This window comes from Crinia signifera, chromosome 11 (genome assembly GCF_055691185.1).
Source record: "Crinia signifera chromosome 11, ASM5569118v1, whole genome shotgun sequence".
In the NCBI taxonomy this organism is placed as follows: Eukaryota; Metazoa; Chordata; class Amphibia; order Anura; family Myobatrachidae; genus Crinia; species Crinia signifera.
The window spans coordinates 82,470-99,530 of record NC_139227.1 but is presented as its reverse complement, the minus strand read 5'-3'; the positions used below and the strand labels follow the sequence as shown (position 1 = coordinate 99,530).

Sequence of the window (17,061 nt, the reverse complement as noted above, 5' to 3'; positions counted from 1 at the left end):
TGAACACCTCAATCTGTGGAAACCTCCCCCATCCTCCGATGGTCGCCGACCACTCGGACATGTTTCCGTATGAAAGCAAAGATATGGGTGGGCAGCTGACATCCGGCTATGTCAGCTGTCCACCCCCACACATGTGTCATGGATGCATTACCATACATACGCCCAGCGTTTTCATGAGAATGCCCTTAAAAACACAGGGCGTACGGTAATGAGCCCAAACAACCCTTCACACCCCTCTCCACCCCCTGCTTGGACGGTTCCGACAGATCATTTTGTGCACGGAACTCACCGCGTGTTCGGACATGCGAGCCGTTCGCGCATGCGCAGAAACGCCTCTGCACAAACACCAAACATCGGCCATCAGACCACACACGCAGCGGTCCGAATCAATCACAATAAGGGCCATAATGCAAAAAAAGAGGTGCAAGATGGAATTGTCTTGGACCCTCCCACCAACCCTTATGTTGTGTAAATACGACATACACACTGTCCTGAACAAACCAATCATTTCAGCGACAGGGTCTGCCACATAGCAAAAAGAATAAAAAGAATAATGACTGCACCTTATTACTGCAGCCCTTGATATTCACAGGACTCCTTGAATCCTAAGTTCATATACAATACAAAAAGAAGGATAATCACAGGCTCTGTAACCCCTTTTACTATAGGCCAATTGATTGGTTAGGTGCACCAACTCTTTTAAGGACACAGTTGACTGACCTTCAACTAGTGCCCTATGTGCACATAAAGGTATCTTTCGATCTTCTACGTGACAATCTACTGCTGCCCAGATCTTCTCACAAAATAGACATGGAAATGGTAACTCACCAAGTGTATGTGCCCTATATGCATTGAAAGGTTTCTTTTCCTCTCAGACCTTCTCCAATACAAGCATCAGATGTTCGAATCCAACTCGTCATGCAAAAAACATTTATTTCCCAGGATAATGGACAGAACAAATAACAATAAAATCCAAACAGATAAAATCCAAAAATATAAAAAAATGTAACAGCCGGGGTGGACGCTGAGGTCCTGTGGTAAGATTCAGGTGCTTCCCTTTCCGGATGGGAGAGCACCATAAACACGAACAAAGATGGTATAAAGTCCAAGTTACCAACAGGTTCCCAGGTAGTCCAGAGCCCTTCACTAACGCGTTTTGGGCTTTGTGAATGAGCCCTTTTTCAAGGTGTCTGCCACATGACTGTGGCTGAAATGATTGGTTTGTTTTTGCCCCACAAAAAAGAAGCAAATCATCTCTCCCTGTACAAACTGGCTCTACAGAGGCAAGCTGTTGTCCTCATCCTCTGATTCCTCACACCCTTCAGTACGTACATCCTCATCCTCATATATTATCAATTTGTCCCTGCTGGAATCCACCAATACAGTTCCCTCTTCAGTCTCTGGAGGCAATTGCTGGTCTTTGTTGAAGAATTGATCATTCATTTTGATGAACATCATCTTCTCCACCTTTTGTGGAAGCAACCTCCTATGCTGCTCGCTGACCATGTTCCCGGCTGTACTAAAAACTATTTCGGAGTACACACAGGAGGGGAGACAACTCAAGTAAAATAGAGCCAGTTTGTTCAGGGGCCTTCAGACTGCCTTTTTTTCCTGCCAGTACAAGTACGGACTGCCTGACATGTCTACTTGGATGCTGTCACCAAAGTAATCCTCCACCATTTTTTCAATGAACAGCATCGTATGCAGCGGAAGTAGACATGTCAGCAATCATTGGCAGGTCCTTCAGTCCAGACCAGATGTCCAAACTCGCTTCTTCATGCCCTGCATCATCGCCAGTGGGTTGGGTAGGAAATTTGAGCCATTTCCACGCAGCCATAGGTGTGGGAGAAAATGAAGGAGGAGCTGTGTCTGTGTCATGGTCTGCTTCAAATGACAATCTTCTGACCAGCAGGTCTTTGCAATACTGTAGACTTGTGTCCACCAGAAACACAACATATGCTTTAAACCAAGGATCGAGCATGGTGGCCAGAATGTATTCCTCTAACTAATAGACTGATCACCCTCATATTCTGGCAAAGCATATGAAGGGCTTCATCCACTAGAGCAGGGCTGGGCAACACCAGCCCTCCAGATCTTAATGAACTACACATCCCAGGATGCTTTGCATTAGTTTTGCTATGTGGCCATGCTGAAACTGATGCAAGGCATGCTGAGATGTGTAGTTCATCAACATCTGGAGGGCCGGTGTTGCCCAGCCCTGCACTATGCTTTGTGGAATCGCAATGCTTTAGCTCCTCCCTCTCTGTCTCCAGCTGCTTCTGCAACAGCCTAATCAGGGGAATGACTCAATCTGGCAGTGTCGGAACTGACTTCACATGTGGCAAGTTCAAATGGCTTTAGAACCTTGCACAACACGGAAATCAGTCTCGACTGCGCATGAGTCAGGTGCATCCCTACTCCTTTGCCTATGTTGCAGGTGGCTGTGTAGGCTTGAATGGACTTTTGCTGTGCCTCCATCCTCTGCAGCATACAGAGGGTGGAGTTGCAGCATGTCAAAACCTCTTGTTTGTGGTTACTGGACTTATGCAGCAATACTAATGGACTTTAACGTCAGTGCCACTGGACTGGACGTATGCATCAATATCACTGAACTTGACTTATGTAGCAGTATCACTGGACTTTAACAGCAGTATTACTGGACTAATGCAGCAGTACCAATGGACTTTAATGTCTGTGCCACTGGACTGGACTTATGCAGCAGTATCACTGGACTTATGTAGCAGAGTCACTGTACTTTAACGGCAGTATTACAGAACTTATGCAGAAGTACTAATGGACTTTAACATCAGTGCCACTGGACTGGACTTCTTTAGCAATATCTCTGGACTTATCGGCAGTACCACTTGACTTTATCGGCAGTACTACTGGACTTTGATGGCAGTACCAATGGATTGCACTTGTGCAGCAGTATCACTGGACTGGACTCAGGCTGCAGCACTATCATTGGACTGGACTATAAAGCACTATCACTGGACTGGACTATATACAACACTATCACTGAACTGCACTATACACACGGTATCATTGGACTAGACTACAGTATACAACACTTTCACTGGACTGGACTAGTGTATATACAGCAGACAGCACTATCACTGGACAAGACAGCACTATCACTGGACAGCGGGTGGGCAGGCAGCCAGTCAGGCAGGCGGCCAGGACGTGCTGCCTTTTCATGCTCCTAGACTGGATTGAAGATGGCGTCTGACCACCCGCCCCTTTAAAGGCTCCGGATCTCGCAAGATTTGACGGCGGGAACTTGCGAGGTCCGGAGACTCGCGCTCCAAGTCTGGGCGAAACAGAAAGCAGTTAGGATTGGGAGTTGTCCGGGGCTGTCCGGATTCCCCCAATCTGAACTCGCACATTTCTAAATGTAATATATATATATACAGGTCTAATTTAGTCCATATATAAATGATAGACAAATACCTTATAAATTCATCAATACAGTGCATGATTGTTACGTGTAAATTATAATACATTTTTTATAATGTTATGGATAAATATAGATTATTTAGGCACAGTATGAAAAACATATAATGAGGCTTTATTAAAATTGCAATTATTTACAAGGCAAAAACATGTTGGTTTTGCCTTTTAAATGTTTTGTGCAGACTAAAGAATTATTGTACATACTGCAGCTCAGGCCCTGCTGTCTAATTAAAACCACTAGCATTATGCGCAACTCAATCAACTGTATTACCCACAATATTGCATCATGAGTATGTGCTAGTGCAACCTATAAATAAAGCTGGGTACACACTATACAAATTGCGGCTGGATGAACAATATAGCCCTAAAACATAGTAACATGAGGTTGAAAAAAGACGTTAGTCCATCAAGTTCAACCTATTCTTAAATTACAGAGGTGCACAAATTATAATATTTAATTTTGAATTTTTTTTTAAAATAGACACAAATAAATTCACTATTTATATGTATAAGAAGAAAAAGTGGAAAGACCCTTATTTGCGCTAATGAGAGAAGCTGCACTCTATAATTCCTCCCTGTTAGTGGAGGAAAGAGGAAAGAATGGATGGAAATGGGTATAGAGTGCGCTTAATTAGCCACCACCTTTAAAGTGTAAACCTTACACAATATATGTTCAATGTAAAAAACTTTTTATTAAAATTTTAATACACAGATCAGACATGGCATTCCAGTTTCTTATTTCAAGGTGGAAAAAGACCCAACGCGTTTAGTCATGAAACACTTCATCAGGGGAGCCGTTACCACTATGTCAACCGTAGGGAATAAACTGTTTAAGACAGGTATTAAGTGTCGTCACTTTTATATATATGTAGGATGGGATTTTTCCAGCGATCCCTAGACACAATCTCTGGTGTCAGATTTCACAAATATATGGGGTTAAACCCAGTGTAGCAGTCTATCCTGAGTGAATCCAATGTCTGAATGCAGCTGAATTCCACCTTGAAATAAGAAACTGGAATGCCATGTCTGATCTGTGTATTTAAAATTTTAATAAAAAGTTTTTTACATTGAACATATATAGTGTAAGGTTTACACTTTAAAGGTGGTGGCTAATTAAGCGCACTCTATATCCATTTCCATACATTTATATGTATTAATTTAAAATTATACATTATACATAATGATTATATCCTTGGATACTTTTTTTGCTAAAAAATTTTCTAATCTTTTTTCAAATTTATCAATAGTGTCTGCCATCACAACCTTTTCTGACAGAGAATGCCAAATCTTAACTACCTTTTCTGTAAAGAACCCCTTCCTCCGCAGGGTATGAAACTTCCTCACCTTTAACCTGTGTCTTGTGCACAGTCCTCATAGTAAACAGATCACCTGACAGAATTCTGTAATAAATCTTAATGTATTTGTATTTTGTATATATTAATCATATACCTTCTTAGACATCTCTTTTCTATTGTAAACATACCAAACCTGGCTAACCTTTTCTCATAACCTAGAGACCCATAGCCCAATGCCTTTTTATTGCCCTTCTCTGAACCCTTTCCAGTTCCAATTTTTTTTTTTTTTTTTATAGCGTGGAGAATAAAATGGAACACTGTATTGTAGATGAGGCCACACCAATGATGTATGCATTGGTAAAATAGCCTTTATGCTCCTAATACCTTGTTTGCCTTGGCTGCTGCTCCTTGACATTGGGTACTACAGCTAAGTCTATTGTCAGTGTGCACCCTCTAGTCCTTCCCCAAGAGTGATTCCCCTACCTCTTCCCCATTTAATTTCTATTTATTTATTAACAGTTTCTTATATAGTGCAGCATATTCTGTTGCACTTTACCTAAGGAGACAGTGATACAACAAACAGGGTATTTACAGACAGTCAAAGGTAAGAGGGCTCTGCTCTCAAGCTTACAATCTATAGATGTTGCACAATGGTTTCTGGTACCAAAGTGCATAACCTTACATTTATCTATATTGAAACTCATCTTCAATTTTGCTGCCCAATCCTGAAGTGTATTTAAGTCCCTCTGTAGACTAGTGACATACTGATCTGATTTTATTGCCATGCACAGTTTAGTGTCATATGCAAAGAAACGGACACTTGCTCTCTACACCCTTTCGTAGGTCATTAATGAATATATTATAGAGAAGTGGCCCAATTACCGAAACCTGAGGTACACACTATGGGGGTTATTCTGGTTCACTCGCAAAGGCACAATCACTCTCTAATAGACAAAACCATATGCATTGCAGGTGAGGCAGATGTAACGTGCAGAGAGAGTTAGATTTGGGTGGGGTTTGTACTTCAAACTATTAGAGATGAGCGGGTCCGGCTCGCCGGGATCCGTCAGTTCCGAATATGGTGATCCGAGTCAGGAACCGAGTCGGCTCCGGAGTTCCCGCCTGAATTCCGGACCGAAAAAGAGGCAAAACGTCATCATCGTGCTGTCGGATTCTCGCGGGATCTGGATTCTATATAAGACGCACGCGCGCCCCGCCATCTTTACTCCAGCATAGAAGAGGGAAGAGGGTGGTTGTGCTCTGTGCTGTGCTATAATAATAATATATTATTTTGCTGCTGCTCACTCGATTAGGGTCTGCAGGAGCTGCTGTACACAAGTCCAGTGTACAGGGGCTGCAGTGGCCAGTGTACAAGAGGCTGTACAGGAGCTGTGTTCAGTGTGACAGGGCTTGTGTCCAGTGTGACAGGGCCTGTGTACAGTGTGACAGGGTCTGTGTCCAGTGTACAGGGTTTGTGTCCAGTGTACAGGGGTTGTTTCCAGTGTACAGGGGTTGTGTCCAGTGTACAAGGGCTGTGTCCAGTGGACAGGGGCTGTGTCCAGTGTACAGGGGCTGTGTACAGGGGCTGTGTCCAGTGTACAGGGGCTGTGTACAGGGGCTGTGTCCAGTGTACAGGGGCTGTGTCCAGGGGCTGTGTCCAGGGGCAGTGTCCAGTGTCTAAGGAACTGTGACCAGTGTGATAGGCTGTGTCCAGTGTAAAGTAAGAAAAATAAATAAAAGTAATAAATCAAATAAAAATACATTTTTCGAGGATGATGGAGGAGGAAATAGTGGGAGATCAGTCACCTGATAGAAGTGCTGAAGCTTCTACCACCAGTCATGACAAGGCCGATACCTCTTTGTATTTTTTGCTCTTTGGAGCATTTCTCTTTTTTTGTGGTAGTTTATTAAACTGCCACCCTGTCTGCCCCTGGAGTGCCGCTCTGCTTCCAAGATGTGCCAGGTTGGAAATGTAAGGTCCACATGTATGTGATGCCCACTGCTGTCGCTTAGCTCAGTCATCCAGCTACCTCGGTATAACCTTTTGGCCCAACTACAGTAAATTAAAACAATTTTGTGAGCTGTGAAGTGATCAAAATTGACTAGAAATGAGTGGAAACTAATGTTATTGGGGTTAATAATACTTTAGGGGCAAAAACAGGCCCAAATTCTGTTATTTTAGCAATTTTTTGCATTTTTCCAAAAAAATCCAGATCCAAAACCAAAACCCGCAAGGGTGGTTTTGCCAAAACCAATCCAGATCCAAAACACGAAGGGAGATCCAGATCCAAAACCAAAACCCAAAAAAGTGGCCGCCGCACATCTCTACAAACTATATTACAGTGAAAAAATAAAGCAGCCAGTATTTACCCTGCACAGAAACTATAAAACACCCACATCTAACTCTCTCTGCACATCTTACATCAGCCCCACCTGCAGTGCATATGGTTTTGTACATTAGAGTGTGATTGTGCCTTTGTGAGTAAAACAGAATAACCCCCCTATAACCCAATTTGAAAACGATCAGTTTACCACAACTCTCTGGGGTAGATTTATGAAGCTTGGAGAAGTGTTATCTATCCCCATAAAGAACCTTAAGTGCAAGGTGATAATGGTTCAGCCAATCAGCTCTTACCTGTCAATTTACATATTGTGGCTGATTGGCTGAACCATTATCACCTTGCACTTAAGGTTCTTTATGGGGATAGATAACACTTCTCCAAGCTTAATAAATCTACCCCTCTGTTCCTTATTATCCAGCCATCCTTGACCCAAATACAGATTGTTTCCTAGACATACTGTAGCACACCCATATTGTGAGGCACAATATTAAAGTCCTTTGCAAACTCTAAGTAGACCACGTCTACTGCATAGACCACTGAACAATATCATTAAAGATATCATTCACTGATGTCACCTGGACTGGACCTGGACTGATGCAGATTTGACCACATGTTCAGATGACAGGGGGGATAGTTAACAACTCACTGGAGTGTGCATCTTTTATGATATAGTGAGTACACAATAAACAATATGCATGATAATATCAATAACAATATTGTTATCATGGGTATCATTTGCAAGTATCTTATAGTGTGTACTCATCTGAGCAAAATATAGCAATATGAACAATAAAGCAGAAGATACTAAGAAAAATGGGGCTCTCCTATATAGGGCATTCAGTTGCAGACTGGAAATATAAATGTGGTTTGATCCAAGAGGACAGTTTCTTATAAAACTTTACTTACATGCATAAATTAAAAATATAAATAAAATCATGCCATTTCCATAATATGGGTCACTATATACATCAAAGCAAAATATATCCAAATACAGTATATCAGTGAATGGCTGACAAATACAATTAAAACAATTGTATAAATGTAAAAATAAATAAGTGAGAATGATGTGAAATGTGTGTAATAAAGTGTGCATAAAGGTGTGGGTGAGATGTGTAATTACAGAAATGAAAAATACCACTGTGAAGATCATTAATATAAATCATGCATATTAATTAAATAATACCATGGTCAAACTTATTCATATGAATTTTTTTGACTGTAATATTTTTCATTGTGTTTCACAAACTTTTGCTGCTTTACTTGAATTACATATCTGGCCTTTTCACTTACACCAGTATATAATCACACTTAAGTACACATTTCACATTTATTTTTATTTATTTACAATTGTTCTTATAATTTTTGTGATTATTTTACATATGTAGATATATTTCTTTATAATGCAGATAACAACCCATATTATGGGTAATGGTATAATCTATATATTTTTTATAAATTATGCCTTAAAAGTTAATATACAGTAATTGTTAGAAATCATTTTCTTCTTAGACATTAGATACATTGGATCAAACTATTTATAGTTCCAGTCTGCAACAGAATGCTCTTTTTTTTTCTCTGCATCTTCTGCTGAATTCAAATTTTACTTTTGAATTCTGTGCAAAGTGAAAAAAAAAAACACATGAAATCTGGCTGTCCCAGCCAGACGTGTGTGGCTTTCCAAAAATGCTGGCTTGGCAATCACAAACCCATTTGCTCTGTGAATTTAGCATAGAGCATTCAAATAGTATTTTTGTTATTATTGTTTATTTGAAAAAATCGGTGGTACTCACTAACATTTTTACCTGCCAACCCAGTATGCTGAACGGTTATTCAAAATAATAATAGTCCTGTAAACTGAATTAATAATGGAAGGAAATACAACTATACGAGTGCACTACACTCGTAGGAAATACAACTATACGAGTGTATTTAGCATTATATTGCACCATTGTATCTACAGTATCTGTTATCTTCAGAAAATAGAATACTACAGGTTACAGATGCACAGATGGTACAAATTACATTTGTATCATAGTAATGATCACAAATATTGGACAGACCAAAAACAGTTTCCAGTATCTTGGAAATTCAATCAAAACAGTTTGCCCATATTGACACATGATGCTTATTTGGAGTATGGACAGCTGTCTCCTTTTCCTGACTTCACAGCAAAGAGGTCAGGGAGTGGAGCTTGTTCTTAGTTTTCATTGGAGAAGCTCAGCACATATAAAATCAGAGGCACCATACATACACTTCTGACAGTGGTAGACAGTACCTAATTTCATACCGGCATAAGCTAAAACTGTTTATTTATATAGTGCCACCCTATTACGCAGCACTGTAGAGACAATATTTGCCATTCACAACATTGATTCACATCAATCTCTGCCACATTGAAGATGACAGTCTAAATTCCCTACCATAAAAGTGTGCATATGTGCAAGTTAATTTAGTCAAAAGCCAATTTAATAGCAGTATGTTTTGGGATTTTCTGAGGAAACCAGAGCACCCATAGGAAATCCATGCAAACCAGGGGAGAACATAAAAACTCATAATGCTGTGGTCGAGAATTGGACTCCTGGCCCCAGCACTGTGAGGCATTATGAGGCTAAATATACAACACAATCCAGAAATAGCCATGCTACGTAATTTATTGGAAGTGGATATACTGTATGTATTTTACAGTAAATTAGTTTTACTAGACTAAGATGTATGAACAGAACAGTGCAAACAAATACAGTATATAATGAAGGGATACATTTTTAAAACGTTAATGATTTGTTATAAAAGTGATAAAAGTTGGCAAGTACAGTATATTGTTTTTATCGGCATGGTGTTATGTTATTAAAGGCCAGATTTATATATTGGGGTGTCTCTGTCTCCCTTACCCCTATTTAATAGTTTCCTTTTTGCTTTTATTTTATTTTTATAACATAATCTTTATATAATTAAAATGTTCATGGTCATTACATTTTTTACGACTTTTTAAGGACAGTATACCTTATGGAGGTATTAAGCACATTAAACTATACTGAGCCTGGAACACATTATATAATTAAATAGTGATAATAAAATATATTTTATATATGATGTTTGAGTAACATAAATGATATTTTTTTTAACTTTAAACTGACCATGAAACAGTAAAAGTAAATAAAGCAAGAAGTGTTTTTTTTTACCCAGAGGTTTCACAGTTTCTTTTGTAATTTTTTTTTTTGTCTTCATGCTAAAATCACATGTGGCCAATTGTTTGATGTAAGTTGTCTAAATATTCTGAATCAATTTTATTTGATGACAACAGGACAGCTGAAATAAACAGGGTATACTGTAGATAGGTTGGGGAGCATTGTCAGATTTATGGGGCGTGAGACCAGTATGTTAGAAATAAAGTTGTTAATGTAGACAGAGGATGGTTTGTGGGCAAGTTGTAAGGAGAATAGAGTGAAAAAGCTATTTAAGAAAACTTGAATGAGGGAGGAGAATAAAATTTGCAGTAATTTATCATAACAGAAAGAAAATAATTACAAAGCAATAAAATACAAAGTGAATCGATAGAGGAAGTAGTTAGCTATTTGTTATATTTGTATATGTTAAAAGGGGTCACTCCTAATTTAAAATACAAATGTATTAGTCACAGAGCAGGGGCTACTGTACTTAATATGATGATGGTACAAATTTTGCAAGCAATGTAAAAAAAGAGAAGTTCTGAGAAATACTAAAGTAAAAAAAATATATGACATAGAAAATACAATATGTATTTTAGTTCTTGTGCAGATCAGCAACAGATCCAGTTAGATATGAAAGGTCATTAGAGGGTCTTAAAGAGGTTAAGCATATACTTTATATATAGCATGAGTAATAGCTATGGATTAAGCATGGACAATATGGCAAAAGAGAGAACTGTAGCCAGAAGAAGCTTTAGCTTGTTGACAGGATATGTATTGTATAGTAAGAGAAGAATATTAATTAATAAAGTAGATAAGAAATAATCTTTAATTATTCATTATCCGGTTATGAATTTAAGGTATTTAGCATAATATAGTCATGACACAAAGAGTTTATTAGATACTTATCATTGTATGATACAACACTTTGGGCTTAGTAATGGCTGTTAAGTTGATAGCATTAGATGTGCGAAGGGAGTTAGCAGATAGTAGTGTGTTGATTATTTGTGAGCTTTCTGAGGTTTTTACTCACACAATTTTCTTTGCTGTTTTCTCTGTCTGTTTTTCTCTTATTTATTCACAGGAGGGGAGTTAATATTGCCCACGATAACTGAAGATTCCTTAGATACCCCTCCCATTGCTACCCGCTCCCCCTTTGTACCTCCTCCCCCTACTTACCGAACTGTCCTCACTCTGGACACCACCAAAGATTCCTTGAGTGTTCCTTCCAACTTGAGGCCACCCTGCCCTTCTGAGCAAGAGGATAGTGATTGTGAGGAAGGGATAGAAGTTTCTGGTTATGCCTCAGGGGAGGTATTTGAATCAAGTTTCCCTCCCACTGATGATGAGGACTTCTATACCAGTTTTCCATTGGTAACAGATAGAACCTTGCTGTCTAGAGATGCAGCAAGGAGACCTCCTGGCTCTCGACCAAATACAAAGGCAGGAGGTTCATCCTCCTCCCCTTATGACCTACTCACCTCCACCACATCCCCAGACCTTGTCCGGAACATCCCTGCCGGAAAAATGAATAACAGGGAACCCCCAAAACCCAATTTAGACCAATATCCTCATATCCCTACCTCTTTCCAGCTAGACAAGCTGAACAAGCAGAGGTTCCCACCTATAACTTCTTCCCCTAATTTCCAAAATTTTCCTACAGCTAATCCTACAGGCACGGGGGAGAAAGGATCTCCAGGAGCAGTGGAAGTTATCAGGGAGTCAAGCAGCACCACAGGAATGGTTGTAGGAATTGTGGCAGCAGCTGCTCTCTGCATCCTTATACTCCTCTACGCAATGTACAAGTATAGAAACAGGGATGAAGGATCCTACCAGGTGGACCAAAGCCGGAACTACATCAGCAACTCAGCCCAGAGTAATGGTGCTGTAGTTAAAGAAAAGACTGTACCTGCCACCAAAACAGTTGGTAAGAGTAAGAAAAATAAGGACAAGGAGTATTATGTGTGAGAGCTTAGAATGGACTCTCCCAAATGTGGGAGTATGGTTGGCAAAATCCATCCAACCATTCAATGGAGATAAAAGACTGACCCCATGCTGTGACCAATTATTGACTAAGCAAAAGTGACTAAGCCCCAGGTCAACAGTTGGCTGTCACCTAAATCAACCAACTATCTGCTTAAACAACTGCCAACTGTTAAACAAACAACTAAAGGTTATTGAGATATCAACCTTTGGTCTGCCATTTGAATGTCAAAAATTAGCAAACCTACTGTACTGTATTTACAGCAACTAACTAAGAAAACATACATAGACATATCCACCTATCAACACCAACAAGTGTTCTACTAATTAATGGTAATCAGATCATCTGAAGAAACTGCTAAGAACAAGAGATGCCTCTACGTTTTAACAATGTTGTACCTAATATTTCCCACCCAAACTTTTCTCTTTAAACCATAAAAAGGAAATACATCTTCTATTTCTATTTCTTCTCATGTCATCTTGAGGAGAAAAAGCCAATATTTCCACTGGCCTCCTGTGTTGGAAACGCTTTACAATTATTACAGATAAACAATTCTAAAAATCTAAAAAAAACATTCAAATTGGTTCCTGCCTAAGGGTGGTAGTACCAGGTGTGGGATATAGTAGAGTGGAGATCTCCTATCATGGACAAACATAATAAATTAGGAGAGATGGTCAGTAAAGATCAGTCAACTATAAACCTTAAACAACATGGAGCCATTGAGGGGAGAGGATGTGTTGAGAAAACCATGTTTAGAGACAAAAACTTGGTAAAATATGTTGGAAAGAGGGCTAACATAACTGGCTTTGGTTAGGCTCTCCCCTCCCTTAACCTCATTGCCCCTCAGTTTCCTCTATGCCCTTCTGAAGATCAAGGTTATTTCTATTCTGGTTTGTGTGGTGTTGTCTTGGTTTTTTGAACGCTGAGCCGTGCGTTTGACTTCTTCGTGGACTGAATCTACTACCCCACAACCCTCAAGAAATCAACACTCATTTTACCACAAAGGCTTTCTCCTAATACCCCTTGAAATAAAATGGACTAAAAATAAAGGGGTTTGGGGTACTGGGGTAAAGAGAGTATCAGAATATCAATAAAGCAAATGTTACGGCCTTGTATAAGAGTGTCGAGATTGTTAATGGAGATGATTATTCTATATTTTATTTTCATATTTTTGTCTATATTCAAATTGGGACATATTTTACATTGCTGTACATTGAGTATAAAATCACTGTCTTTCCACAAGAATATTTGAATGACAGTATGATGATAAGTGGAATACACATGGTTAAAAATCAAAAGTAGATGACACCCAATACACATATAGTGCCAACAATCCAAGGCATCTCATATATGCCTTAAACACTCTGATGTCTAGTTGGTTAATATAACTGTTATTTTCCTGCATTAACTCAAAGGAGTGACAGTAATGATTAAGAAGGTTGGTTTAAATTGATTTAGTCAACCATACTAGAAGTTTTGATCATTATATTGAAATAGGCTAATTAGTGTATTACTACAGTATATATTCACTGTCAGGAAGTAATGAGATAAAAAGGGCATCCTACTCTGCAATAGTGGCTATGTCTACTAACATTTTATTTACAAAGGATACCAATTGCTTGATTATCTGAATTATTGCAACACTCCACTCTACAGTAGGTGATCTTTCATATTGTGTTATTTCTGTATGTAATGCAGAGTTGAATGCAAGTCCATTTGCCAAGTGTATTATGTGTGTTTTTAGTGTTAATTCTAGCCCCCAGCATCTTTCAAAACCTGTGCAGTTCCTCTTTCCTGCCTGTGGTGTCGTTTTCTCTTGTGGCACATCTAGCATAGTGTGGTCTGTATTTCAATACTGATATGCATACCAAACCCATGATAGAAGCACCAAAGCAGAGAGCAACACCGCAGGCAAGGAAGAAGAACTGCACTAGTTTTCATTTGATGGAACCTACTACATGCATTTTTTGGAAATGCAGAATTGCACTCACTTCACTCACATTTTCACTTGTCACGGAAGGAGCTTAACTGGGCTGTAATGAGGTGTAAGCAAAGTACAGAGAGGGAGAGAGAGAGGCATTATGATCTATGCAGCACTGTAAGTATGCCTGTTTTCAGATGTTTTTTTTTGTACCAGGGTTAGGACTGGTGCACTCTGTATACTGATAACTTTTATGAAATCCACCATATGAATGGCAGTGGTTCAGCTCCATAGAGGCGCATAACATAATACGGGTGAAAATATGCATTTATTTCCATATATACGCAATGCAGGATCAATCACAACAAACTTGTGTATAACTCAGCCCCTTTGTGTTTCAAAATAGTTATTTTCTTACATATAAATACACACACATATACACCATAACCTTTATTACTTTTTACACAATAATACCAGGGTTGCCGACTTTTTCTGTCTCCTCTCCGGGAGAAGCCCAGAGAGGAGTCTTCCAGCTGCAGTTTGGGGGGGGCGGGACTTGAGCTTTACATTATTAAGTCCTGCCCTCAGTATGCAAAAAACCCCAATTCACGGATCTCCGTGGAGGGGGCGGGGCTAAAATGATGCGATTGTGGACATTTTAGCTCTGCCCCCTCCTCTGAGACCCGTGGATTGCAGCATTTAAATCCAAATGTATGGTTGAAGATGCCGCAATCGGGGGGGGGGGGGGGGGGTGGTGGTGGAGTGGGGTTCCCCCAGAATCTGGGAGGGTTGCCCACCTTTCCGAGGGGCCGGGAGGAGGACCTGATTTTCGGGATCCTCCCGGCCATTCCGGGAGGGTAGGCAACCCTGAATAATACACACCCACTAACACATGTTACTACGCACACACACACTCAAGAAAATCTTTAAACCTCTGTGTAAGATACTTTGGAAGTATTCACAATTATTTTATACCAATATACAATACGTCAGATCAGCGTTATTACACTTTGGACTACCATATTAGTTTATCTGAGAATGGGTGGAATCATGTTACAGTATGTACTGTATATAGAAATGATATGTCTACCTTTTATTCATACAGTTTTGCTGCTAGCAAGTGAGAAATGAATTGTCTACATAAAAAAAGCTGTTTCAGTATATAAGCAGTGATATAGGTAATCTATCTCTACATCATATAAAATACAACAGAGGAATGATGAGCATTTTAGGATGCAATATATTGTTGAAATCTGCATTGTATGATCTGACTATGACCTGTGATGAAGATACCTTTTAAATATGCTTAGCTACTACAATGCATTTACTGCAGACAAGGTCTAAAACCACAACTAAAGGCTTGTTCTTACAATATAAATGAAAGTTTGCAAAGTGACTTTATTAATACTAATAGAACTATATAATGGACTAAGGTCCATTAACTTTTACAAGTTCTACTATATTTGTATTGGTCCAGAACAATACAAAGCAAAACTCTGAGTGTACAGATAACAATTTAAATTGACTTAAAAAAAAAATCTCCCAAATAATGTATGCAGTTTAGAATCACTAATACCCAGCTGGACATACATCTCTCAGATTCTCAGTGATGTCAAGTTGCAATGTTTACCTGGCATATCTCACACAATTCATATGCAAGCAATGTTGGTGGTTACATTGTGCCAGATTTCAGATCTTTCCCATGGCATTGCAATGGCACTTTGTGGACATTGCTGGGAATGGATTTCCTTCATCAAAGTCTCATTAATGAACCAATTGTAAGTGGCTCAGTTTTAGGTATAATAGTTCTAGGACATAATACAGATGTGTCCTCATACATTGTTGCTCAAATCTCAACAAACAACCTATTTTTCTCATTTAAAATGGCATCTTCTGCGTATAATTAAAACAACTGGAAATTACCAAACTACTTTTCTTGATTGCATTGATCAGTTTGATGTTTGCCATTTGTATATGAGTGTAGGCCGGAATCTCAAACTGTGTAAGGAGATCTACAATGCAGCAGTTGCAGCTTTTATCCAATCAAGCCCTTCATCTGTAACTTTGTATGTGTTTAAAACTATTTCCTGTGTGGTTAAGGCAGGCATATCCAAACTATGGCCCTCCAGCTGTTGTGAAACTAAAAGTCCCATCATGCCTTGCCACAGTTTTACTATTGGCGAATGCTACAACTATGACAAGGAATGCTGGGATGTGTAGTTTTACAACAGCTGGAGGGCCACAGTTTGGACATGCTTGGATGAAGGTGACTATCCAGCATCTCAAACACATTTTGAGTAACATAGTAATTATGGCTGAAAAAAGATGTAAGTCCATCAAGTTCAATCTATGTAACTTGTAACTACTGACTTGAGTAAGTCATATCTAGAGGATTCCCTTAGTGGACAAAAATGTATCCATTTTTTATTTAAATTCATTAAGTTGCTGTAATCACCCCACCGTCAATGAGTTCCAGAATGTTACTGCTCTAATGGTGAAGAATCCTCTTCTTAATTCAGTACGAAATTTCTTTCCTTCAAGCCTCAGTACATGCCCGCGTGTCCTAAGTATAGGCCTGTTATGTCCCAATAATTCCCAATCCTGTATGTGAACATACAGTACCAATCATATCACCTCTCAACCTCCGTTTCTCCAGTGAAAACATATTCAGCCTGGTTAACCTATCTTTGTATTCTAGTGATTTGAGACCTTTTACTAGCTTAGTCGCCCTTCTCTGTACCTGCTCCAATTCATTTATGTCCTTTTTAAGGTGCGGTGCCCAGAACTGAACACAATATTCATTTCATGTTTCACTGCATCTGCAATGCAAATAAGACTCAAATTTGAAACAATAATATAGTTGCTACACTTCTCAGAGCATCTCAGGTGATCTGTGTGTCAT

The 17,061-nt window shown here is 39.3% G+C and overlaps 1 protein-coding gene across 32 annotated transcripts in view; it reads left to right on the top strand.

Moving 5' to 3' along the window:
- NRXN2 (neurexin 2) overlaps positions 1-13,356 on the top strand; it is an 847,024-nt gene extending 833,668 nt beyond the window's left edge. For 22 of the 32 annotated variants that reach the window (XM_083165053.1, XM_083165057.1, XM_083165072.1 and 19 more), the window contains one exon: positions 11,339-13,356. In XM_083165053.1, coding sequence (XP_083021179.1) covers positions 11,339-12,222 — 884 coding nt within the window. In that variant the 3' untranslated portion in view covers positions 12,223-13,356. The remainder of the gene's footprint in view (positions 1-11,338) is intronic. The other 10 variants (XM_083165084.1, XM_083165076.1, XM_083165078.1 and 7 more) reach the window with 1 other exon arrangement.
- Positions 13,357-17,061: the final 3,705 nt, after the last annotated feature.